General features: G+C 45.6%; 1 protein-coding gene across 2 annotated transcripts in view; it reads left to right on the top strand.

Moving 5' to 3' along the window:
- Nucleotides 1–319: 319 nt before the first annotated feature.
- Nucleotides 320–25,773, top strand: part of ZBTB37 (zinc finger and BTB domain containing 37) — a 114,426-nt gene continuing 88,972 nt past the window's right edge. Inside the window, exons 1-2 of one of the 2 annotated variants that reach the window (XM_086956717.1) lie at nt 320–413; nt 7,203–8,134. In XM_086956717.1, the coding sequence (XP_086812843.1) occupies nt 7,230–8,134 (905 nt within the window). In that variant the 5' untranslated portion in view covers nt 320–413; nt 7,203–7,229. Of the gene's footprint in view, nt 414–700; nt 824–7,202; nt 8,135–25,773 lie in introns of those variants that run through there. The other variant, XM_086956711.1, reaches the window with a different exon arrangement.

Genomic DNA, 25,773 nt, shown 5'->3' with positions numbered 1-25,773 from the left:
TTTGTGGCTTCTTGCATAACACTCAATATATTCTATCTGTACAGATTAAAGCGTATGATTTATTAATTCATGCTAAAGAAACATTAATTCTTTTTTTTAAAGTTGAGTTTCCCGTTTTATAACATTCTTCGTGATTTTGAGGGCTGGGCTTGTTTTCGGCCTTTTTTGGTGGGACTTGCGCTTTTTTCAAACTTCTTTTCAAAGGGAATGGTGCTTGTTTTTGTTCTCAGACTTGGCAACTTGGCTCCAAACGAAGATGGCGCCGCTGCTGCCACAGGGGCGGGGGGACACATAGACAGTATCGGAGGGGCCGTCTGCTTCCGGGATGCTGGTCAGGGGGGAGGGGGGAGAGTGGACCTTCCACTTCCGGCACGGTGTGTTCCGGCGCTGGCCCGTCCGCCGAGACCCTACAGGTAGGGGGCAGCAAAACCGGGTGTAAGGCGGGGGTAATTCGAGGCCGGATGTGACGTCACTAGTGGTAGGGCAAGGGGAGGGACCTGACATAGACCCTGGGGTGACAGCAGGAGAGGACCCCATAAATGCCCCAGGGACCTGGTTCCTTTGGCGCCAGTGTATTCTGGTAACTGTAGTCATGTGTGATGACAGCAGGAACCCCCTAACTCCTGCTGACATTGTCCTAGTACCATTCCCCAAAATTCAGAGACCCATGCTCCATTAAAAGGTGTGACAGCAGGCAAGCCACAACACGAGCCTTGCGGTCGTCCCAATGCCACCAGTCGCGTAGGATTCCTGGGCTCTTGGTCCTGTAAAATGTGTGACAGCAGTGGAACGCTTACACCCTCCGCATAAGCTCATTAATGTGGTCAGTATTGATATTATAGAGTAACAGGAACCATGAGGTGACAAAACCACGCGTTGTACGAGCTGCTGGGTTATAACCCACACTTTGTTCTACCCTAAAGGAGGATGAGGAGGCATGTTACGCAGTTGGCCGCAGAGTATTTTAATCACTTACAGCGACAGACATTCAGTGGGTGGGGTGAGGGCATTCGATATACTGTACATCATTTGAACTCCAATCCAGTAAGAAGGAAGGCTTAGTTTTGGCCGTTAGTTCTATGTAGTCCAAATGTTGATGGTCACCAAACTAAGGCACTTTTCCTTTTCTTGTGGGACCCTGTGTTTTATCTTTGACGAGTCTATGACTTCGGCTCCTCTATTAAAAATAAATAAATAAAGTGTCTAGCATCTATATCTTCTGTCTGAAAATGCCGAGAAAAATGGTATTTGCTTTCATTCCCTTTACCTTTGCGGTGTTACAGTACATCATTAGTTCACGCCAGGATTTTTATCTCAATCTGCCTGTTTACTAAATAAAGATCATGCAGAATGCTGCTGTCCGCCTACAGGTTTTTTTAAAACTTTATTTATCACTGGTATTAGAACACAATAATTAGAGCCCATATCTACAGAAGGCAAAGTTACTCTATTGGGTAGATATGGTCTTCGAGGATCCCAAAAGAGTTAATGGATAGTGTGGATGAGTATTTATTTGCTAAATCATATCAAAGGGTTGAATCTTTCAGGCATTGCTGCAATGGCGCGCATCCTTGGTATTGCAAGTCTATGTTTGGAAAGAGCATTGCAGCCAGTCTTCTAAACCATTTAGGAATTTTACCAACGTATCCTACAAGGCAACCGTTTTAGACCTATTGTATTGCATCATTTATATAGCACATAATATGCCGGGGGGAGGGGATGCACGGAAGCACTTACTTACATGTGTAGCAAGCTACGCACTGTAGGGGATGTGGATGGAATGGTGTTGTCTTTGTTTTGTTATCCAATGTGGGAAGTGTTTCCAAGTTCTTTGTGAGTAACACTTTGGTGTGGTGGATGATGAGGTGTGAGGGACACGCAGTTTTATGGGTTTCAGTGTGCTGGCAGCACTGAACAGCTCTGCAGGTCCCTTCAGGCTATTTTTTAAGATTATATTCTGCTGAGCTGGTGTACTGGAATATCCAGGCTGAGATTTTGTGTACAATTGTAGTCTTAAAATGGCATGGCTGGTGGGCGAGATCTTATAAGATGGCAATTTTTTCTATCATCCCATATCTGAGTGTCATTGTGAGATGTAAAGAAGTGGTTAGAATGTATAGATATTTGGAACCTGCAGAGGTGGACTGGAATAAAGTTCTCCAAATTGTCCAACAGTGTGTGACAAATCTCTTCAGTTATTCCATGTTTAGCAGATGTCTTATGTGAGAGTAGGAGGTGTACGTTACGATTGGCTGCTGCCCACCGAGTATAATGGTCTTAGTAATATTGTGGGCCATAAATGTTCCATATAAAATTACATAAGTATATAATTCCCCAGCGAACCACAGGCCAGCCCTCTTTAGCTTACATGCATATCTAAAGAAATTTGCAGGTTAGATTGTTTCCATTGTGTGTGTGTTGTAAGCTGAAGGTTCTGCTGTCTTTTCTAGGTTCTGTTGCTGGGATTTGGGGTGGTGTAGTTATCTTAGAAATTGCCATATGTTCAATTGTTATTCGAAGTGTATATGCTCCTGAATGTATCCAGGGCTGGCTGGTAGTGAGTTCCAGAGATTTTTGGCTTTTCTTGAGAAAAGTGCCTCCTACAGATTTCTTATCTTAAGATGGTATGATGAGAACTGGTACAAGCCTAGAGCGCAGTAATCTGTTTTGTTTGTATTGCTTGAATTTTACTTGTAGGTATAGCTGTCTTTTTCCTTGGGAGGCTCAGTATAAAATACCAAAGTGCCTTGAGCATTGCCCTTCTAGCCAAAGTTAGCCAGTGAAGCGATTGCAGTACTGGAGTCCTGTGTTTTTTTGGGGTTAAAGCGGAGTAGAACCCTTTTGGTTGAATTGTATTTTGCATGTAATAATAATCATCATAATAATACGGCCATTTTTAGAGCGCAAAACAGCTACCTCCCAAAGGAGGTGTCCCGGCGCTATAACGACAAGTGACAGCGAATTAAAAGGTCAGACACCAGCCATCCATCGGAATTAATCCAAGTTAAAAAGCCAAGTCTTAACTGCCTTTCTGAATAGGCATTCTGATTTAATTTGTCGCAAGGCAGGCGACAAAAAATTCCAAAGCTTAGCCACTCTTCACCACAAAGGTTCTGCCACTCTATCGCTCCTTCCTAACTCGTGGGGTGGAAAGCCGATTCTGATTATTGGACCGCAATAGGCGAGTCTGTACGCACATAATCGTTGTTTCAAATATCTGGGACAAAGACCATGGAACGGCCGAAAAACTAAGGTTAAGGCCTTAAATTTAATTCTGCTGGCCACCGGTAGCCAGTGAAGTTCCTTAATATGCAGAGAAATATGTTGACACATAAGTACTGTCTAATCAATCTCGCAGCCGCATTTTGAACCAATTGTAGTGTCTTAAGCATGTAAGCAGGTAGGCCCAGATAAAGGCCATTCGCATAGTCCAGTCTGGACATCACAGTTGCATGAACTACGGTTCGACTGCAGTTTTCTGGTAGCAAATGTAAAAATGTCCTCATGTACCTCAATTTTCCAAAACAGGAGGATTTTACTTGCTGGATTTGAGAGGAAGAAGACTGATCTGCTTCCCATTGTACTCCTAGATTTTTAACTGTGCCTGTTGGGGTGGGTGGTATCCCCATTTCCTGTGGCCACCACAGGTCCGAGTCTGGGGGCTTGTTGGTCCCAAAAAACATCACTTATGTCTTTTCAGCATTTAATTTAATATATTATTATTCATCCAAACTGCAACATCTTTGAGGCAACTCTTGAAGCTCTCAAATGAATCAGCTCTTAAAGGAATCAGCCGACTGGTCTTTAAAAGGGAACACCAGCTGGGCGTCATCGGCATAAGATATTGCCTTGACCCCCCAGTTGGCAAAAAGTGAAAACAGGGAGGCCAAATAGATGTTTAACAGCAGTAGGCTTAAAGCTGATCCTTGGGGCACCCCACACCACAAGCGCTTCTGCTCAGACTGATAAGGTTGTAATGCCACACTTTGAGTCCGCTTGGGGAGGAATTACCTCACCCACTCAAGGGCGGTTCCCCTAATGCCGAAGTCCTGAAGGCTTCGAACCATAATATCATGGTCCACCGTATCAAATGCGGCAGATAGATCCAGGAGCACCAGCATGGCTGATGCCCCAGAGTCTATCGCCAACCTCACTGAATCCGCTACCTCTACGAGAGCTGTCTCTTAAAGCCGGCGCGAAAGCCAGATTGAGTGTCATGCAAATTAATGTGGGGTGCTATGATAAAGGCTGTTGGCATAGTAAGGCTTGGAGATAATGAGTGTGAGGCTGGCTTGCTGTTTTGTTGGTGTAAAGACTATGGGAAGATGCAATGTAGTGTTTTCATTGTGTAGAAAGCGCTTTTTATTACATTGTTAACATGCAGTATCAAGAATTGGTTTGAATTCAGGGTTACCCCAAGGTTTCTAACTTCTCTTGATGTTATTAGTGGGGCATATAGTTCCTTAGGCAATATGGTGATAGGCTAGTATTTTGGCCATTGTCCACAGGTCATAATCTCTGACTTTGTGGTATTGAGCTTTTAGATGGTTATTCTTCACTGGATGTTTGTCATAAAGGCAGTCATTACGTTTTGATTTGTAGAGGTCTTCCTGGTTATTCATTTTTAAAATGATTTTTGGGGTCATCTGCACAGTTGTCATAGGTGAAGTCGACTGATTCAATCAGATTTGGTATCAGGGTTTGTTAGAAATTTAATAATAGGGGGATGTGATAGACCCCTGAGGGACACCACAGTGTTGTTTCGGAGTATCTGTTGTGAAAGGTGGTAGGTAAACAACACTGTGCCTGTCTGTGAAATAAGAAGCAATCCATTTTAGAGCATTTTCATGGACTCCGAGATAGTGAAGCCTTTGTAGTAGCATGAGGTAGTGGACTGTAGCAAATGCAGCTGATAAATTAGACGCAACAAGGCAGCTACTCTATTCTTGTCCACTGTGAGTTTTAGATAATCCAGATGGATATGATGGTTCACTCTGTGTCTCTGCCTGATCAGAAGTTGGGCTGTTGGTCTGGCATATCTGTCTGGCAGGTAGTTATATTGCTAAGCGTCCCAAAGATGGATTTCCAGAACGTATGTTAGGGCAATACTAAGCTCGATGAATAAAGTCAGTCACTAGGTCTTAGCAGTGGCAACACATGGGGGCAATATTTCCATCTGTCTTACTGAGCTTCCTTGCTTGGACATGATATAGGAATTTATGTGTCTCTAGTTTATGAATTCAGTCTATCTGCAGCAGTAGAGCAATGTGTAATAATCAGTTGGGGAGGTAAAGTCTTGGTGCAACTGCTCTGCAACTGGACATATCAACAACACAGTTCTCAGTAAACATTAACTATAGCCTGGGCACTGAGTGTTTCTAGTTGTTTGATGTAATCTTGCTTTGCAACGGGACAAAGGTGAGTTGCTAACAGATGAAGGATGAGAATGCAGACTTGGCTGATGCATATACTCGGTAGTATAGGAAAGTGTGATATAGTAAATCAGACTCTCTGTCAATAAATTATTTATTAGTAATGTATTGACCTTCCTTAAAACAGTATTTATTTGGCAGCTTTCTCCATTGTCATGGGCAGTAAAACATTATCTGCTGGTTGTTGATATGGGGCATTTGCAAAAGCCGGCCTTTCTACTACTTTCCCACATGGCCAAATATGTGGTTCGTGCTATGTACATTTGTTGTACGGGTCTGTGAAGTGAAATTAAAAGTAAAGTTTTTAATTTACCAGGTGCGATTTCTGTCCACCTACTCTTGAACCTTCCTCAACAATTAACCAACAATTAAGCTATCACTGTCTAAGTTTTGCGTATGTCATTGGCTATAAATATCATGGGCCCTACACATGTTATCCCACTTTCTGCTTAAAAATTGAATGAAACCTAAGTTACTGCATTCAGTGCTAGAACACGCTAGTGGGTAACCATGTAACCATGTGCTCTTCAAATATCTAAAATAAATTCTTGAAAGCTAATACTGGGATTATGTACCCTGATGCTTGATGCAAGATATTAACTTTGCTGCTGCATGTGGGTCTGCTTCGAGCACTGAGCTGGATCCTAAGGATGCCCATGACAAGTGACTTCCCCGTAATCAGGCCAGGAGATGAGTAGTGCACCGGCTGCATGTTTTAGAGCATCCTTCGTTTTGAAGCATTTGATGAATATTGAAGATTTAAGCTTTTTCCAGGATTGCTATTGAGCAATCTGATGCCTTGGGCCACGAATCGCTTAAAAAAATATTAGTTACTAAAGGTGACGTGACTGCAAAATAGAACCCTTTTGTCATAGGCTGGATTTTTTGCAGGCAGTAAAATAAGGATGAGGCGACTATTGCAGATACTAGCGATTGGGTAAGGTTTGTCTGATAAAGATGAATTCAGGCAGTCAAAGGTGGTTCTTCATTAAAGGGGCACTGGAGCAACTGCTAACAATCAGAATGCAGAGCTTCATTGACTTCATGACACATTCTAAACATTCTAAGCCAAAGGGTTACATTACCACAGTTTGTGACAAGTGGTTTTCAGAGACACAAGGTAGGAGTTTGATACGTGAGATGCTTTTGCTTTCCTGGCAAAAGATGACAAATTCATGAATGAGAATTTAAACGCCATGGCAGAACTGGCTTCTCTAGGCAGTGTGGTGAAGGGAAACCTGGCCCAAGCTGTTGAATGTAGGGAACTGATGTGTGAAAGGGTGCAGCAGGGTGCAAAAGGCAAGTTGATACGTGAACTTTTAGAAATGCACAGTAATTGTAGACAAACCAATACTGAGTTGTCATATCATTTGGTCCTTGGTTTTCAGTTTGTTTTCCACCCAACTTGATTCAGGTCTTTACGGAGAGGTGTGTTTTTTTTTACATGTGGAACTATTATCTCAAAGTACAGATGTATGCCAGTTCTCCATGAGAATAAGGCAGAATGAGAATCCGAAATGACAAGGTGCCAAGTCTCAGGTGAGTGCCTTGGCGGTCTGTCAGAGGCTGCGAAGAGAGGCGTTGCTATTAAAAACCATCAACCACCTTGCCTAGCTTTGAGCCATTGAAATAAACTCACTCTAACCCTATTATCATTGTGTTTTACAGCCCGTTGGAACTGCATCCTACAAGAAGTTTTTAGCTGTTGTTCCCCGAGTAGCTGGATGACTTTTGCTTAAAAGTGTCTCTCTTTTGCTCATATTCCCTTAGGGTTCTGAGCCTGAAACTGGCGTCGCCATGGAGAAGAGTGGGAACATTCAGCTGGAGATTCCCGAATACAGCAATTCGGTTCTGAGCCACTTAAATCAACTGCGCATGCAGGGACGTCTGTGTGACATTGTGGTGAATGTGCAGGGGCAATCGTTCCGTGCACACAAGGTGGTGTTAGCGGCCAGCTCGCCCTACTTCCGTGACCACATGTCATTAAACGAGATGAGTGCTGTCTCCCTCTCTGTCATCAAGAACCCCACCGTGTTTGAACGTCTCCTATCCTTCTGTTACACAGGCCGGATCTGCCTGCAGCTGGCGGACATCATCAGTTATCTGACTGCTGCCAGTTTCCTGCAGATGCAGCATGTCATTGACAAATGTACGCAGATTCTGGAGGGCATCCACTTCAAAATTAGCACTGAGGACACAGAGCAAGAACTTAGTCACCCAAAACCTGCAGAGCGACTGCCTGATTCTCACCGAGTGAGCCAGAGCTTGAGCCCACGTCACAGCACCCCACGTGGCAGCCGGCATGGTCAGGTCAGCACAGTGCTGGACCTCCGGGAGCTGAGCCCCCCCGAGGAGTCCACCAGCCCTCAAATAATTGAACAGAGTTCGGACGCAGAAAGTCGTGAGCCAATATTGCGCATTAACCGGGTAGGACAGTGGTATGTTGAGACAGGGGCGGCGGATCGCAGTGGGCGGAGTGAGGATGATGTGCAAGTAGTTGATGGGATGAGAATCAAGAGTGAGAACATGGAGGAGTGGCTTGGAGTGGAAAACCAGCCATCTGGAGAAGATGGGAGCAGTGCTGAGGAGGTGACGGCTATGGTGATTGATACCACGGGCCATGGATCTGGGAGTCAGGAGAGCTATGGACTGGGGTCATCTGGAATCAAGGTAGCCCGGCCAACTAGCAGTGAAATGGACAGGTGAGTGTGCATTATTTTTTTATTCACACACAATATTGACTTCCTTTTGCAACTGTGTTGTTTAATTTTGAAAGAGGAACTAACTATACATCTGCGTTCCTTATACAACTTACTAAAAGCAGTCCACCGCTGGTTGTACGATCGAGTTTCATGTAGCTCGATAACCTAGTAATGTAGTATTTTGATTGGAAAAAATCATGACGCGATTAGACTTTTATTAATTGGACAAGTGTAGAATGGGACCCAGTCCTCAATAGGACTACGTGTGAGTGAGTTATCTTCTCTGAATAAATTAGCAAATGTGCAGCTCTGCTTCTTGTGAGTAGATACAAAAAAAGTGTGTTCATTCTGCCATTCTGATATAGGATAAAAACCATGTGAGATTGTCCTTTGATTGGATGATAAGTAGGGGTGGGCAGTAAACTCTGCTTCACAGGCAGTTTTGCCAGCTCCGCTTAGAGCAGAGAGTTCTGGAAAAACACCGACAAATGCAGTGTGGCAGAGTTTCTTCTCGTGCACGTCTCGACGAAGTTAAGTTTGTGAGCGCGAGCGGGAAAATTGAGCGCTTATCCGCCTCCTGGCAAGATTTCTCACCGTGGCCTGCCACGGCAGGTTGCTACTGCTTGCGTTGAGAAAGCTGCAACTCGAATAGAAAGTCATGTTGAGCGTTAGAAAGAAGCACCACCCTCTTACTCGCCACGTGGTGCCATTTGTGTTAATTGTACAGCACGGGACAAGTTCCTGGAGCTAAAAATTATCGTGAGCAGCGCGACGGACCCAATTCTGCTGAACGCAGAACTCAGCTGAATCTCGCTGGGTTTTTAGGTAACTCTGCAAGTTCTGCCCACCCCTAATGATAAGCATGTTTAGGTGCATATTCTGTGTTTTTATCAAAATAAAGTGTGACGGCGCATCCTACAGTAGACATAGTGATGTTTAGTGTGATAGGATAAGAGGATAGATAATGTACGATTTTCACATGATTGGATATAAGCAGTGTGAGTGAGCAGTGAATGGTTAAGAGGAAGCCATACGTTTATTATTTGTTTGGATGTGCTATATGTTACTCAAAATAATGTAATCCTTTCATATTTTTTTATAACAATATATTTTATTAAGTTTTCATGGCACATACTTGGCCTTGACCCTATGTATACATTTTGAAGACCATCTTTATCAGGAATATCATTACAAACACCAAATTGTAACCCTTGCATAACCTGCAGGTAAAACAGCGAAAACATTGCGCGGTTGGTCTCCAATCCCACAAGTCTAATTGGATGAACACACAAATGATTTTATATTGTAGTCCGGGTTGTTCAGTGTCCAATGATATGAGGGGAACGTGTCCTATCAGGGGTCCGGAGATGGAAGGAGGGTAACTCTGTGCCCCTGTAAATCGAATCCTTTCATATTTACTAATGAAATAACAGAGGGCTATTCAGTGTCCTGAAAACCAAGTGACTATCGATGTTCCAAGGTAGGAAGTTCTAAAGCAGAAATAAGAAAAGCCCTAGCTCCCTTTACTAAAATGTGACATGATCACAAGTTATTGTTGGCGAGTTTGACAGTGCAAGAAGGAAGTCCAAAATTGTAATTTAGAAATAATAATTCTAACTCCATGCTGTGTATTTCTTTCAGGATTTTTATTCACTTAATGTTAGCAGCACTTCCCTCTGCAACCTATATCTGTGACAGTAACTCCAAATCCCACTTTTTACATTCTCATGATTCACCACCTATCTACTCTAACCTTCCTCTTCCCTTTCCTCACACATTTCATTATAATGCAGTTTGTGTAGACTCGCTCATGTGCCTGATGGATGTTTAACAAAGGATGGTAGGACACGCACAACCAGATCAATCAATCAATCAAGGCATTTATATAGCGCGCTACTCACCCAGAGGGTCTCAAGGCGCTTGGGGGAGGGGGGGTCTGTTACTGCTCGAACAGCCAGGTCTTGAGTTGCTTCCTAAAGGAGAGGTGATCTTGGGTCAGGCGTAGGTGGATGGGGAGGGAGTTCAAAGTCTTGGCTGCCAGGTAGGAGAAGGATCTTCCTCCCATGGTGGTTCTTCGGATGCGTGGAACGGCAGCAAGGGCGTGGCTGGTTGATCGTAGCTGGCGGGTGGGAGTGTAGAAGGTCAGGCGGTTGTTGAGGTACCTGGGGCCCAGGTCGTGGAGGGCCTTGTGTGCGTGGGTGAGGAGTCGGAATGTGATTCTCAGGGGTGGGGAAATCCTATCGCCCGACGCCCGAACCAAGCAGATTTTTTTAATGGGCTAGAAGATTTATTGTCTGTTTTGTCCGACGGACAAGGAGACATTAAATCACAAAAAATATGTGAGCTGCGGGCACTCGGGGCTCACAGCCAATTAGAAATGCGGTCAGAAAGCTTTTGGAGGACATTGAATGACTGGCAGCCCATGACTGGCCTCTATCTAGCCAGTGTTTGGCTGGGGGAGTCTTGCGCTAAACGACAGTACGTCAGTGTTCTAGCGCAGATTCCACACTGGTGCTGCCCACCTGCTCTTGGAACCGAAGGGCAGGTCCCGAGGCAGGAAACACTTTTTCCACTGCCAGGTCCCAGCGCTGTGGGTCGAGGGGGCAGGTGGCCTCTCTGCCGCTGATTGCTACGTGGCTCCATCACCCTGTCTAGTGGGATCCGTCCAAGGCAGGCCATTAATCTTTGGTGCGCTGCTGCGCACTTCCTGGAATCGAGAGCAACAAGTCTGCGTCTCGGACACACTGTATGCCTCCCCAGCAGGTGAGTCAGTCTGATAATGGGTTTTGAGCGTTCCGAACCTTAATAAAAGTATGTTAACTGTGGTTCTGCGTGAAATGGCCTGGATTCAGTGAGCGTGGGGTCAGGGTCAAATGTGTGACAAGTTAACAATTTACAATAAGGCAGGAATCTCTCCTTTTGTAATCTAGCAGTGGAACCAGTGCAGCTTTGATAAGGAGGAAAAAACGATGAAAGGAAGTTTACTATATAGAGACATTGACCTTTACTTTGTCTCTGCATTTATGGACGAGGTCGCATTTGGGAGCACAGAGCAAATGATGATACCTGGCAGGCTTACAGAAAATGCAACCTTGCAAGATTATGCGTTTCCTGTTAATAGAATTTTTTTTTTAAATTGCATTGTTTTCCTGGTGTTAAACAAATTAAGCTAAAGTTGAATAAAGGAAACGTCACATAATGCAGAAGGCAGAAAGTATATTCGTAATCCAGGCAATGATGTGCGTGTAGCATATTTCACACAGTTGACTGAGATGTGGGCCTCTCTTGGCGTCTCAAACGTTGCAATGTCCACAATTTTGCCCAAGATGAGGTCTCCTTTACCAAACCCTCCCCCCTAGTCTTTATTACCTTTTCCTTATTCCGTTACCTCTCCCTTCGCTCCACAGCTTCTCACTTAATCAGTGCCCACAATTTATCTTTTAATCTTGCCACTGCTGCAGAGGAAAAGCCTCACGTCCGTGTCAATTTTTATTGGCTTAATCCTGTCAATTAACGGGGTATTCTCCACATTTCTGTTAGCCTGTGCCTTCATTTGGTTGCATTTCTCAACTTCTGTACCTACTGTAAACCACCCCCACCATGCACAGTACGCTGGCAGTTTGTGCTAAATAAGCAGAGCCACTGTAATGTAGCGGCAGGGAATGTCTAATTTATGTGGCAGGGAAGGTCTAAATTACGCGGCAGGGTTGACTATTGTGGCTACAAAAATGAGAATTATATAGCACAATGCAGCACACTTTCATTGACAGTATTACTTCATTATTTTAACATCTGTACACGTTAACACTGTATAAATGTTTTGCCTCAATACTTTCAGATTAAGGTCCAAAAATAGCAATGTAAGAGAGACCAGTCACTACTTGTGAAGGGTTTTTCACTGTGTGGCAGGCAGGACATGTTACCCCCTTTTTAGTAACATTTGATTTGTTTGAGATAGTATCAACATTTTTTTGTTAAAATATGCTGATAAAGCAGCATGTGTTGGATTACATGGCAAATTATGTGGAAAACGCCTCAGCTGTAGACTCTCGCAATTAGAGTGGCTCTGTATATAAATCACACAGGACCTGTCACCTGTGGGGGACCATCTTTCATTTGCAACTATGTAAATTGGCAAAAATTGCAGAAGCGAGCTCAATATAAAGCAGAAATTACCAAATTATAAATCTTTAGGTCTCACAATCACGTTTTATTCACAACTGGGTGAAAATATACAATGTTCCCACCTCAGAATTTTAAGCAACCGCTGTAGTGTTGCATGTTTGTTGCACAGTTACGTCAGTAGTAAAAACAAGCCCATACAAGATCCAAGGAAAAGTGACTCTTCCGCTTGTGTGAATATTCGTCCTATGTAGACATAAAGGTATGTTTTTCTTTCCCTACATGATTTGCCAAAGGGTGTTTTTCCTGTGTGACGGTCTTTGTGCCTTCTTTATGCATGTGCCCATTTTCAAATATCCAAGTATCATCCCTTGGACCCTCAGGATGCTCAGCTTCTGAAATAAAGAAACTGATTGCCCAAGTTGCTGCACTGTAAAACAGTATCTTTCACCAGGTTCCCCAATACTCATATCCGCATCCTGCAACAGAATTACAGGACTTACCAGAAGACAACACGCACATTTGGGTGGGCAGTGGGGGGGCTGGGGACATTAGAAGGAGAGAGACAAGTGGCAGAGAACTTGGATTTTAATGAAAAAAGTGAGTACTTTACAAATCTCAGTGAGACACACTTGCACATCTATTGCTGATATGCACCCCTTCATGTTAGGTAAGCTTATTTTGCTGTTTCCGTTACTTACCAGTACTGTGCACAAGAGAACCCTGTACTGCTACTGCCAGTGTCGCATATGCTCCTTGTGTGGTAGAAGAATGTGGAAATGTAGCAGTGAATGCATAATAATATAATCACACCACACCTGCCCAGGAGTGTAAAAAGAGAGATTGATTAACTGCCCATTACTCCATCTTGTGTATTCATAATTGTGGATACTGCTTCAGTGAACTAAACACCTCTGCTATGTGATTTGTGCTGCCCCATGAACAGTTCATAAGCTCTGCCGAGAAGTCGTTATTCCCCTCCACACGTTTATCAGAGCATGAGGACATGTGAGTATTTTTTTAATCTGGACATCTAGGAGTTGGCCCTTGGATGGAGAACACCCTTTTGCCCTACAGGTTCATATTCCGACACAGTCTATGCCAAATTCGCTTCAAGAAATTTAGTCATTAACCAGCCTGTACTCTGCCTTTCGGCACTATTTCTTTAAATTTGAAAATTTGTAACATTCATACAGAGTAATAATTGGGTGCAGTGCACACTGACACATCTGCACACATGCTGTACATCCAGCCAGTGCAACAGTTGAATTTAAGGGTGTATGACCATGCATTGCATAATTTGACTTGTATTTGAAGTTTATATTGCATAATATGTTGCCCTGATTGCAGTGCAGGTTCTCTCCGTGCAGACCCACTTCAGTGATATATGGAATATGTGGGGCAAGCAGATATCTTCCCAGGACAAGTAGATTTCTGTAACATTTTGTCCATTGGCCAAGTAGATTTTTTAAAAATTTCCACACCCCTGATTCTCTTGTTGACGGGGATCCAGTGCAGGTCTCTCAGATGTCTGGAGATGTGGCTGTGTCGGGGGATGTCCAGGATGAGACGTGCAGAGGCGTTCTGTATGCGTTGGAGTCTTTTCTGTAGTTTGGCTGTGGTTCCGGTGTAGAGGGTGTTTCCATAGTCCAGTCGGCTGGTGACTAGTGCCTGGGTCACCCTCTTCCTGGTTTCGGTGGGGATCCATCGGAAGATCTTTCGGAGCATGCGTATGATGTTGAAACATGAAGAGGAGACGGCGTTGACTTGTCTGGTCATCGAGAGGGAGGAGTCCAGGATGAAACCCAGGTTGCGTGCGTGGTCCGTTGGTTTGGGTGCGCTGCCCAGGGCGGGGGGCCACCAGGAGTCGTCCCAGGCAGGGGGCGATGATCTGAGGATGAGGACTTCCGTCTTGTCCGAGTTCAGTTTCAGGTGGCTGTTCATCATCCACTCGGCTACGTCTTTCATCCCTTCGTGTAGGTTGGTTCTGGCGGTGGCTGGGTCGTTGGTGAGGGAGAGGATCAGTTTGGTGTCGTCGGCGTAGGAGATGATGTTGAGGTTGTGTTGGCGTGCGATGGCTGCGAGGGGGCTCATGTAGGCGTTGAAGAGGGTGGGGCTGAGCGATGATCCTTGTGGTACGCCGCAGATGACTTAGGTGGCCTCGGATCTGAACGCGGGGAGGCGGACTCTGAGTTCTTCCGAGCGAGGAACGAGATGATCCACCCTAGTGCCTTCTCTTGGATTCCGAGGTTGCTGAGGCGCTGTACTAGGGTGCGGTGGCAGAAGGTGTCGAATGCTGCGGAGAGGTCCAGGAGGATGATGGCCGCTGTTTCCCCGTTGTCGAGTAGGGCTCGGATGTCGTCAGTGGCTGCGATGAGGGCGGTCTCGGTGCTGTGGTTGGCTCGGAAGCCGGACTGCGAGTGGTCGAGGGATCCGTTCGTCTCGAGGAAGGCGGCAAGCTGCTTGTTGACGGTCTTCTCGATGACCTTGGCTGGAAAGGGGAGGAGCGAGATGGGGCGGTAGTTCTTGAGGTCGATGGGGTCTGCTGATGCTTTCTTCAGGAGGGCGCTGAGCTCGGCGTGCTTCCAGCTCTCCGGGAAGGTGGCGGTGTTGGAGCAGTTGATGATGTCCCGGAGTTGGGGTGCGATGACGGGAGTCGGTCTTGTTGAAGACGTGGTGGGGGATACTATCAATGTTGTTAACAGTGTGGTGTGCTACTGGGGATTCACTTTCTAGTCCCAAAAGTGTAATCCCCTCAGGAGATGTCCCCCAATGCACAACCTCTGAGTCCAAATAAAATTGGGTAAAAGTTTAACCAAAAAATATAATAGTCCGCCACTTAGGCCAATTCGTTCAAGTTGTGATGTTTATTCACATCAACCTGTAGGCTTCATATCACATTCCATGTTCAAACCAGACAGGGACTTTGTGTTGTATATTACATCCATTTTGAATACATCAATCCCAATGCATTTCGGGCAACTCAGTGCCCTTCATCGGGGAAAAACATCTGCAGTGAAAACAAAATGAGAACACTTTTATGACATATTAGAAGAGAAAACACCTTTTATCAGTATATACGAATTTCCCAGAAATGTTTCATTAAACAGAACCCATCATGGTAGTTTTTAGACGTTTTGTGATTTTATAGAAATTGAATCTCGTTACTGCTTAAAAGTGGTGAAATTAACGCACCATGTACTACCTGTAGCTTTAAGTATTGGCCTCTTTAATTTAATGTTGGGCAATAATGTTAGTTAGGTACATTGGAGAATAAAATGCTTCCAATGTTGTGCAACAGTATTTCTCCAGGGCAAGGATGAGAAATTTCAAATTGTGCCCAAACCTCGAGAAAACTTAAAATGTGGCGGACACCTCAGAAAACTGAATAATGTGTGAAGTTTATTCTAATTTTTTTCTGAAGGTTCATTTGTTCATCAAAACACATTTATTTCATATAACAATTATACTGCACAAATTAAGTATAGTATATACTGTGATAATAACATTATAGTAATATAATATTTATAGGGTTGAGAAACCTTAAATAAAGTTATTAAACATCTGATTCAGCATATATCCTGACTGTAGGCTGCCCCTCTCAGTTGCCACTGGGTGGTCTAATAATTGACCTTCATGAAAATCCCCCTTATCCTGAAAGTGAATGCTTCCTAGTTTTCCATCTCTGGTTATCAGCTTTCTAGCAGTCATGTCCGCATACAGTGTAAAAATCAGTTAACCAGATTTGTCAAAAATGGCTGACCACTATTCCTGTAGAGAAGGGTTCCTTGCTCTCTGCCAACAGTGTTGCACACTTGATTCATTCTGAGCATTCCGATTATCCCACTTTACTCCTCAAGTAGGTTTGACATGAAAGTAAAACATGTGCAGTATTGTTGGGGTGTAGGATGCACAGGCATCAGGAAGTGGTGCACGTCAATTTTTTCCCTGTTTTTAACCTGCATCTACCTTCTAATTAATTAAGCACTTAAAACAACCTGTTAAAGTTGGTGATGTATCCTTCATAAATTCAATTAACAATTGAGAATTAATGTAATATATCCTGGATCAGAGGGTGTTTTGTGAAATTGTATGAAATCTGTAGAAATGTGAAAAAGGTGAACGTGTGAGATTGACACCTCTTGCTTCACTACTTCAGATGCCTGAAAGTTGTGATCAGTTAGAAAATAACCATCTGCACGCTGTGATTAAACCGTGCCCCAAGGATTACAAAATGAGTCAATGAAAATTTCTGGCAAGTTCAGGGGTTTGGAATTTAATACAATATCTACTTGGCCATGGGACAGGTTTATTTTATTTATTTATAAAGTTTTATATAGCGTGAACTTGATCCCGGAGGATATCGGGCTTCATAAATGTACTTGTCCTCTAAACAAACCTACTTGTTCGTTTGGTGCTAGGTAGTATGGTGAAACAGTATGGCAGCAATCTCATTAAAGAGCTCTGATAACCTCTCTAATTATGCCAGGCCTGATGTATGAATGCTAGCAGTTCACTGATTTAGCTACCTTCCTGCAGATTTACATATTGGGGAGGTAGCGATTTAGCAATAGTTTTAGGGTTGGAATGCCCTTTTGAGTCTGTGCAAACCTACTAACTTGCATGTGTTAGGGGTTTTCACCAGCTCTTCTCTACTCATTTCTCATACTTTGGAAATGTATTCATGACCAGGGCAGAAGTGGAACATATTCCAGGGTTGTGAAAAAAAGAAGTTGTAGGAATAGTGAATTTGTAAGCTTTCAGCAGATTTTCGCATGAGCAAATCTACACATGCATATTTGCTTGGGCTAAAATGTAGCTCACAGATATTTTCTATGAGGACCATTTCCTGGTCTATTTCTGTAAATTCATGAAATCCGTAAATCTGCACTAATGCAAGGACGTATACCATGGGGCAGTTTTGTGACTTTCTTTAAGACTTGGGCCCCTAATTAGGTCTGGTATCAAAGAAGATTTTTTTATTTATTTATTAACATTCTCTCTCTAGCGGCTAGCTTCACTGCGAGTGAAACATTCTGCTCTTTCACAAGGACGATATTGACACACAAAGTAGTTTTTTTTCAATATCGGGGACTACTGTGGAAATGAGTGAATTTTAAGACCAAAATATATTTTTGCCAATGTTTGTTACAAGGGTGAGGACCAGGCAGCTCCAGCACAGTTATAGTTTTATTTTAACTAAGGCAAAAGACGACATATATTGACAAAAACTAAAAGGCTGACCAGGAATGTCAGACCTAGCGGATTTGCCAATGCTTGTTTATTTTCATGTTTCCCATAATCTTGTTGAAACTGGTTGTACTGATTTTCCGTTCTGAATATTTTTGGAAATACTAGCATGTATCAGCACATTTTACTAAATGATGCTTCAAAAAAAGTATTCCAAAAATGTTGCAGTCGTTTAGCAAACATGTTATTCCTTGTTACCTTTTTGTTTTGAACATTTAATTTTGAAAGCACCAGCCATCTTGCTTTCAAGCTCCTGCAAATATTTGCATCTAATTCTGAGAACATTATGCATTGCCTCATTTCGTTAATCTTTGCAAACGTGTGCACATATTTTTATACTGGAACCAATGTCAGTAGTGCAGTCCGCGCTTACATTTGCCTAGAGTGCTTACCATAATAATTAAGAATCCAAAGATACACACACTGGCAGTGAGGGCTCAAAGCAAGGGTGCACTGATGTATTGGCCAGACATATTATGTTAGCACACCTACACGCTCTACTTTCTGTGGTCCCCCTGCCCAGGGCCACGTCAAAAGAAAGTCCAACTTTCAAATAACAAGCATTTGCAATGCAATAGGTCTCGCATTATTAAAGTTAGAGCTATTGGCATTGTAAATGGCAATGCGTTTTATTTATGTTTTTGCTTTTAAAACATAAATAAAAGGCATTGTCATTTACAATGCTAATAGCTTAAACTTTCGCAAAAGTGAGACCTATTGCATTGCAAATGCTTGTTTAAAGGACGCCCCAGACACTTCTTCCCCAACCTACCAACCTTCAGCGATAGGACAAAACTGCAAGCTTATCGCCCTGCACACACATGCCATTGCTTTAGGTCCAGCAGAGATTAAACACGCCACTTTAATGCCCCTCTTTATAGGTCTACTCCAATGCGGTTGTGTGAGCAGCGTGCACTGTCACAGACTATTATAGAGTTGAGGCAGTTGGAATGCATCGTGATGGGGCACTCTCCAACCCATCCCTGCATGGGCGCACGCAGTGGAGCAGCCCTCCTGGATAGGACCATGTTATGCCAAGATTCTGGGTGCATAGGTTTAGAGGTTGGAGGTGATGAGATCCTTTTTCTTCTGACCCTAGATAAGAGGTGTCAGCGGTGGGGAGTGCACTTAAGGCGTGCCGTGTGGAGTCTGGGAGGCCACTGAGCAGGAATTACCTCCATCAGAGGGAAAACAAGCTCTTCAATCGCTTTCTGTAGGAAATAACTTCCCTTTCTGTAGCAGAGAGACCTGGTACAAGGCGAGGGGCTGTTCTCTGGGTGAATCCAGGGGACTTGGCATCAGTGAAAGTGGTCTCAATGCCGCTGGGGTCTACAGCAGACGTTCACACCAAGGTTGCATCTGGCAGAGAGCCGCTGCTTCACCCAGACAGGGGATTGGGCTATTTGGGACCAAAAATCCCAACAGCCAACACCATCGCCACAGCAACTCTACCATACTGCAGGGAAGGCGAGCCAGAGCACCCCGTCCTGCTGCAGGCAGACAAACTGCACCCGTCTGCGGAAAGGAAACCCAGCACTGCCACCCCCATGCGGGCCTTGCAGGATGCACAGGCAAGACCAGCTCATACATCACACATGCTACAAGACAGGACGCAAGTACCAAATAGTGTGGGTTACATTTTGTCGCACGCTTGAGTCCACCGATTTGGTTAGGTCATGCCGTCCATAGAAAGAGGACATAGGTTGCCACTCACACTGCAGGGCGCCCCACAGAAGGGCTGGGGAGGCCCGGAGGGTCCTTGCCCGAGAGCAGGGTTCCTACTCTACACACAGGCGAGGTATAGCTCCCTCGAAAAGGCAGGGCAGAGAGCACTGCACGGCCTCAGTTCTCAGGCCCGGTCATGTGACTTCTCTGGTATTTACTTTACACGAACCCAGGCTTCCGGGGAAGGGCTGGGCTCACCATTGCTCCCGCGAGGAAGAGGGAGAGGGAGAACCACACCCGTACCTGAGCAGCCGTTTTTATCTAGATCATGGGATGCCTCTCCCTCCCCGCTCAACCCCGCAGTCGCTGCCTCTGAATACTGTCTGTATGTAGGAGAAACACACACATTAGTTACGACAGTCTATGGTCCACCGTATGGTTTTTATTTGTTAAACCAGTATTTGGACATTCACGCCGAAAAAGAAACGCTTCTGCGAAAGGAAAACACTCCGAGTCTCTCACTGTGGACAGAGGTGCCGCAGATACAAGCGGGGACTGCAGAGGCAGACTGCCAGAGGGCACATGCAGCAGGCGCCAAGCCAACTGCTCACACCATCACAAACACTAGTCACAGGCTGCTCCCGGCACCCCGGGCAGGACCGAACAAGATAGTGCTGTGGTCCAGCAGCCTTGCATGACAGGGCAAAGAACGCCCTCCACTCGCACCCAGGGAGGTCACCGCCCAGAGGTGCTGTGCACTACAACAGACTGCGAGAGTGTGCGGATGAAAAACGGCGTAGGGGCTCAGCTCCCCCTTCAACCAAAACACAGTTAGCCGACTCTAGCCTAATAACTATAGTGATGCATTTTATGCAGCGCTTCATACAACCCACGTGTTTCTCGGCGCTCAAAACAGATGCTATGATTCGGTAAGGTTCTCAATCAAAATAGCTCGGACTTTGAGGGCCAAACCATAATAGAGTAGCTACACATGTCTGAGCAGGTGGTCAGGGACTCCAACAAATAGCGGAGAGGGGCTTTACCCACAATAGGGCAGCCCATCGAACCATGGAACTGAAGGGCAACCCTAGTCTGAAGCCTAAGATTTGATGCCCTGTGACCTCCCGCCGCTCACAAGAAAACAAAAGCGTTCAACCACAATAGCCGCAGCGCTAGACTGAAAAGCCCAACCCAATAGCTCAGTACTGGAGTAGCCCGGTACAAACCGAACATCGCCGCCGGCCTGTGACCAGGAAGTCAGGCAGGCCGGGCGGGACAACCGGAAACCGGAAGTAGGAGGGCCTACCCCGCCTCCCACGGAAGAGACGCAGCTGTTTTGAGCACCGGAGCAGGCAGGAGCCTACCCTGCGCCTGGTGCACTCGCCCTGAGAAGGAGGGAGGAAGAGTCCTGCTGCCGGCACCTTCCACGAGGCTCCCAGGAGTGAGGGAGAGCCCGTGGTAACCGGCATAGAGGAGCCCTGCAGCTGCCGATGAGAGGAGAGCCGCCGCACCAAGGAAGCCGGTGAGTGGGGCTTCGCCTTGTTGCTGAACTGCGAGGGCGGGGGCATGTGTGTGTGCGCGTGCGGCGGTGGGGGGCTGTGTATGTATGTGTGTGAGCGTGCGTGTGTGTATATGTGTCTTGGAGTCTGTGTGTATGCGTGTGTGTGTGTTTAAAAGAGGCCGATGACTGTGGGGGGCAGGGGGTGTGTGTGAGCGAGTGTCTGTGTGTGTATATGCGCGTGCATGTGTGCCAACTTCAAGACATCGGAGGGATGTGCACGGCGCGGGACGGAACGTGCGCGTTCGCGCACCCAAATTCGGCAGAAAAGCTCGTAACACTCTCTTGTCCCTAATTCCCCCAGATGGGCAGCTATACTTCTCCAGCTGGACGCATCCTTCGGATGCAGTACCAGCGAGACCTAAAAAAAGGAGCATGGCTAAATTAGTCAATACTTTTTCTTTCAGAGATTCCAAGAATAGTCGTTTTCATTCCAAAACTTATTCCACCCAAATAATTACTTGGGAGTCTTGAGTTTCATTTCAATCCAATTGTTTTATTCAATCAATGTTATTCATCAAAGTTGTCAACTTAGCCCAGCCAACGCGTTTCGTCCAAAAGGACGTTATGAGGGCTCTAGATTCACGATTTGAGTCTGCATACTCTATTCCTCCTTCAATTTAGTATATCTGGGTGCAGAATACTCTATGGCCATGTGTGGCTTCGTGTTTCCTTGGTATTCATTGGAAAGGATGGACACGAGATGAGCAGCCGTTAGGAGGCCAGTATGGACTGGATGTGGAGACTTGAAGCACAAAGGGAACACGAAGCTGGCAGTCAAGGTGTTTGTGCTGCAGCAGGGAGGACCTACTTGACCCAAGGACAAAATAAGTATGACAACTTGTTGTCCTTGTCCCCAAGCAATATGTCCTGTGCGTCTGGATATAGGAATTCAATACCCCTGCATGTTGGAGGTTTTCCCTGTGTATGTCGCTAGTTTGAACTGGAGATAGCTTAAAATATCTTGTAATTACAGCATAGACATGAAAAAAGCAATTAGTGTAAATTAAATTTCGAACAAAAAAAGTAGGATATCTCAAATAGCATTTCGCGACGGCTAGGTGCCTAAGAGATGCCAAAAGTAGATGGAGTACAAGGGGGGTTGTGAACGTGATCAGTCTTTTCGCTAAGGCATCTCAATAGTGAAGCTGTCTGCTGAGAAGGGCAGCGCTCCTCTTAACAAAGCAAGCTACCGCAAACAAATGTCTTATGTGGCTGCTTGTTATCCCCAAATGATGCTGGAAATGCCTTGTTTCATTCGCTAAAAAAGCAATTAGGGACATAAAGTGGTTGTATGTGAAACAAATAAAGAAATTTACATAGGATGATCATTTTTATCATTTCAATACAATCATGGAGTTGTCAGCATTCCTCAAGAGTGTGCAAAAGCTACACAGTTGGTAGCAGTTAACTTTAAAGCTGGATGCCATTAATTTGTCGTGAAGTAATTGTTTACATCAGTGCCTCCCAAATGTTTTAGTACCAAGGCCCAGTTTTTAGAACGACAAACGTGCGCAATCCACCTAGTTTTAATGAACATGAGATGGAGGTGATTTTTTGATGTACTAGTAGACATGCATTAAAAATTATTTGAATTAACAAAATAATATACTCTTTACAGTTGTTTGTGTTCCTCTCTAACAGCAATTGTCTGTAAATGTCACTTCCTTGACCACAACCTTCAATGTGTCTTTATCGGACTGTGGCCAAGTTATTGATCTGCCTGTAAACGTGGCAGATGGTTAACTGCACTGGAGGTAGAAAACTTTTCAAAGTGGAGTGGTGGACTATGGAATCTGTTATCTAAAATCACAAGGATTCTAAAAGATCTTTGCCTTTGTTGGGAATTGACTTACATAACGAGGAGTATCTGGGTTTGTTCACTATTTTATTTCATAGTGATTCTTAACAGTGCATATATACAGAGTCTTGTTTTTCTTTGCTCCTTTTGACTGGCGTCGCGGGGTTGACCTCTGGAATCTTCCACGCGGCGGGTGTACCTCAGGAAAAAGAGATACCTGGGTGAATGGCCTTTTCGTTGGTCTTGGGGTCGTTAGGTGGGTAGGGATGGGAGGGGTTTACACCTTAGTAATCCTTCACCAGTGCCAGGGTTTGTTTTCCGTCCGAGCTCATAACTCGTATCCCCCTCCTCCCCCTCTAGTTAGGTTTTATGTCGCTTTATGAGCCCACCTCCCCCTTAAATCCTTTAAGCGGTCCTTTACCTGTCTTAGCCACGCTCCTCCTGGAACATGGCTGGCTTCTGCGTGGGGTTTGAGTCTGGTCCCGTTTTCTCACCCACCGCTGTGGCTTCCACCGTAGTCTCCTCTTGGACTGAGCCGGGCCAGCTACTCCTAGCGTCCCTCTGACTGGAGTCTTCTTTCCGGATTCGATACCAGGTTTCGGCTGGGATGTCTGTTTCATTCCACGCGACTGGTGGCATCTCCTCCGATACTCGCAGTCTTCCTAGTCCTTAGGAACCTCCTGGATTTGAATATCCGGTCCCTTCTTCATCGGCTCCTTTTGGCAGGAATGCGGGGGCCATCTTTGTGAGAGTCATCTTTGTGGGCTGAAGGCAAATCCAGGAAACCCTCCCCCTTAAAGGAACCTCTGTAGCTCTTCCTGTGTTCGGCAGAAGTAGTGAGCCGGGAAGAGATCGGGCTCCACATCCTCGGGCCTTCATTCACAGGGAGATTAGGGACCTCGTGACACACCTCTTCAACAGACTTTTCCGATCGGGGAAAAAGGGTATACAGGACAGGAAGTCAGCATTATCATTTGCAGAGCCTTTCTGATGGCTGACCTCAAAACGGAAGGGCTGATGGGAGAGGAACCAACGGAGGACCCAGGGATTATCTCCCTTATTCTGACTCATCTATAGCAAGGCCGCAAGATCTGTAAAGCGCGTAAAGGAGGACCCCTCCAAGTAATAGCAGAGTTTTTCAACGTCTTAATTGATTGCGAGACACTCCTTCTGTATAATGTGGTATAACGTTCCAGAGGAAAGAGTTTCCGACTAATAAACAAAATGGGGAACTCAATGCCATTGTCGGAGAGTTGGGAAAGAACAGCTCCCAGTCCCAAATCTGATGAAAGGTTTGTTGAAATTTGAAGAAGCCAATGTGGTGCTGGATGTTATTGCTCTATTTAACTCAAAGAATGCCCTTCTGGCGTCCGGAGGGGGTTTTGTCAGATCTCTGTTCTTCACCTCTTTTTTTAGAAGGTCGGTTAGGGGAGTTGCAATGTCTGAATAAGCTGGTATAAATCTACGATAGTAGCCCCAAGAATGCCCTGACTTCTGGCTTAGTGGTAGGAAAGGGAGTCTTCACAATGGCTTTGATCCTATCCTCCTGGGGTTCTATGACTCCCTTCCCCAGGAGATATCCCAGGTTTCTCACCTTTTGGAAGGACATTTGGGATTTCTTGGCATTAATGTGAAGTCCCGCGATTTCTAATGCTTGGAGCACTTGTCGACAATGTGCAAGATGCTGCTTCTAAGAGGAGTTGAAGATCACAATATCATTTGGATATGCAGAGGTATACTTCTGTTGTTCCTGAAGGACTTTGTTCATGAGCCTCTGAAACGTAGCAGGGGCGCCGTGTAATTCAAACCGCAGTACTGTAAACTCATAGAGACAATTGGGTGGGACAAAGGCGTTTTTTTCTTGATCTTCCATCTTTAGGGGTACCTGCCAGTAACTTTTGGTTAGGTAGATGGTAGATGTATATTATGCCTCTCCTAATCGCTTAATCAGTTCGTCTATTCGGAGAAGTGGATAAAAGTCAAATTTGGAAATGGAGTTGACCGCTCTGAAGTCAATACAAAATCGTATCGAGCCATCCGGTTTCGGTACTATGACTATTGGAGACAACCAATTGCTCTGTGAGGGTCATATGACATCCATTGCCAACATGTTTTCTATCTTGTCATCCATAGCCTTCCTTCTGGCATCGGGTATTCAGTAAGGTTATTGTTTTCCCATCTTGGTTGGTGACTATCATGTGTTCCACCAAGGAGGTTCTACCAGGGAGGTCTGAGAAGATGGCAGAAAAAGGACGTTAACTGTCCTGTATTTCAATCAATCAATCAATCAATCACAGGCATTTATATAGCGCACTACTTACCCGGAGGGTCTCAAGGCGCTAGGGGGGGGGGGGGTGCTGCTACTGCTCGAATAGCCAGGTCTTGAGCTTCTTCCTGAAGGAGAGGTGGTCTTGGGTCAGGCGCAGGTCAGTCGGTAGGGAGTTCCAGGTCTTGGCGGCCAGGTAGGAGAAGGACCTTCCTCCCGTTGTCATTCTTCGGATGCGGGGGACGGCGGCGAGGGCGTGGCTGGCTGATCGGAGATGTTGTTTGGGAGCGTAGAAGTTGATGCGGTTGTTGAGGTAGCTGGGGCCTTGATCGTGTAGGGCTTTGTGTGCGTGGGTGAGGAGGCGGAAGGTGATTCTTTTGTTGACGGGGAGCCAATGCAGGTCTCTCAGATGTCCGGAGATGTGGCTGTGTCGTGGGATGTCGAGGATGAGTCTGGCTGAAGCGTTCTGGATCCGCTGGAGTCTCTTCTGGAGCTTGGCGGTGGTTCTGGCATAGAGGGCGTTGCCGTAGTCCAGTCGGCTGGTGACGAGGGCCTGGGTGACCGTCTTCCTGGTCTCGGTGGGGATCCACCGGAAGATCTTCCGTAGCATGCGTAGGATGTTGAAGCATGGCGAGGAGACGGCATTGACTTGTCTGGTCATGGTGAGGGAGGAGTCCAAGATGAAGCCCAGGTTGCGTGCGTGGTCTGTCGGTTTGGGTGCGCTGCCCAGGGCGGGGGGCCACCAGGAGTCGTCCCAGGCGGAGGGTGAGGGGCCCAGGATGAGGACCTCAGTCTTGTCTGAGTTCAGTTTCAGGCGGCTGGTCGTCATCCACTCGGCTACGTCTTTCATCCCTTCGTGAAGGTTGGCTCTGGCGGCGGCCGGGTCGTTGGTCAGGGAGAGGATCAGCTGGGTGTCGTCAGCGTAGGAGATGATGTTCAGGTTGTGTTGGCGTGCGATGGCCGCGAGGGGGCTCATG

The sequence above is a fragment of the Lissotriton vulgaris genome, chromosome 1_1, assembly GCF_964263255.1.
Source record: "Lissotriton vulgaris chromosome 1_1, aLisVul1.2, whole genome shotgun sequence".
NCBI classification, from domain to species: domain Eukaryota; kingdom Metazoa; phylum Chordata; class Amphibia; order Caudata; family Salamandridae; genus Lissotriton; species Lissotriton vulgaris.
The sequence above is the reverse complement of the archived record's forward strand: the minus strand, read 5'-3'. Positions and strand labels throughout refer to the sequence as shown.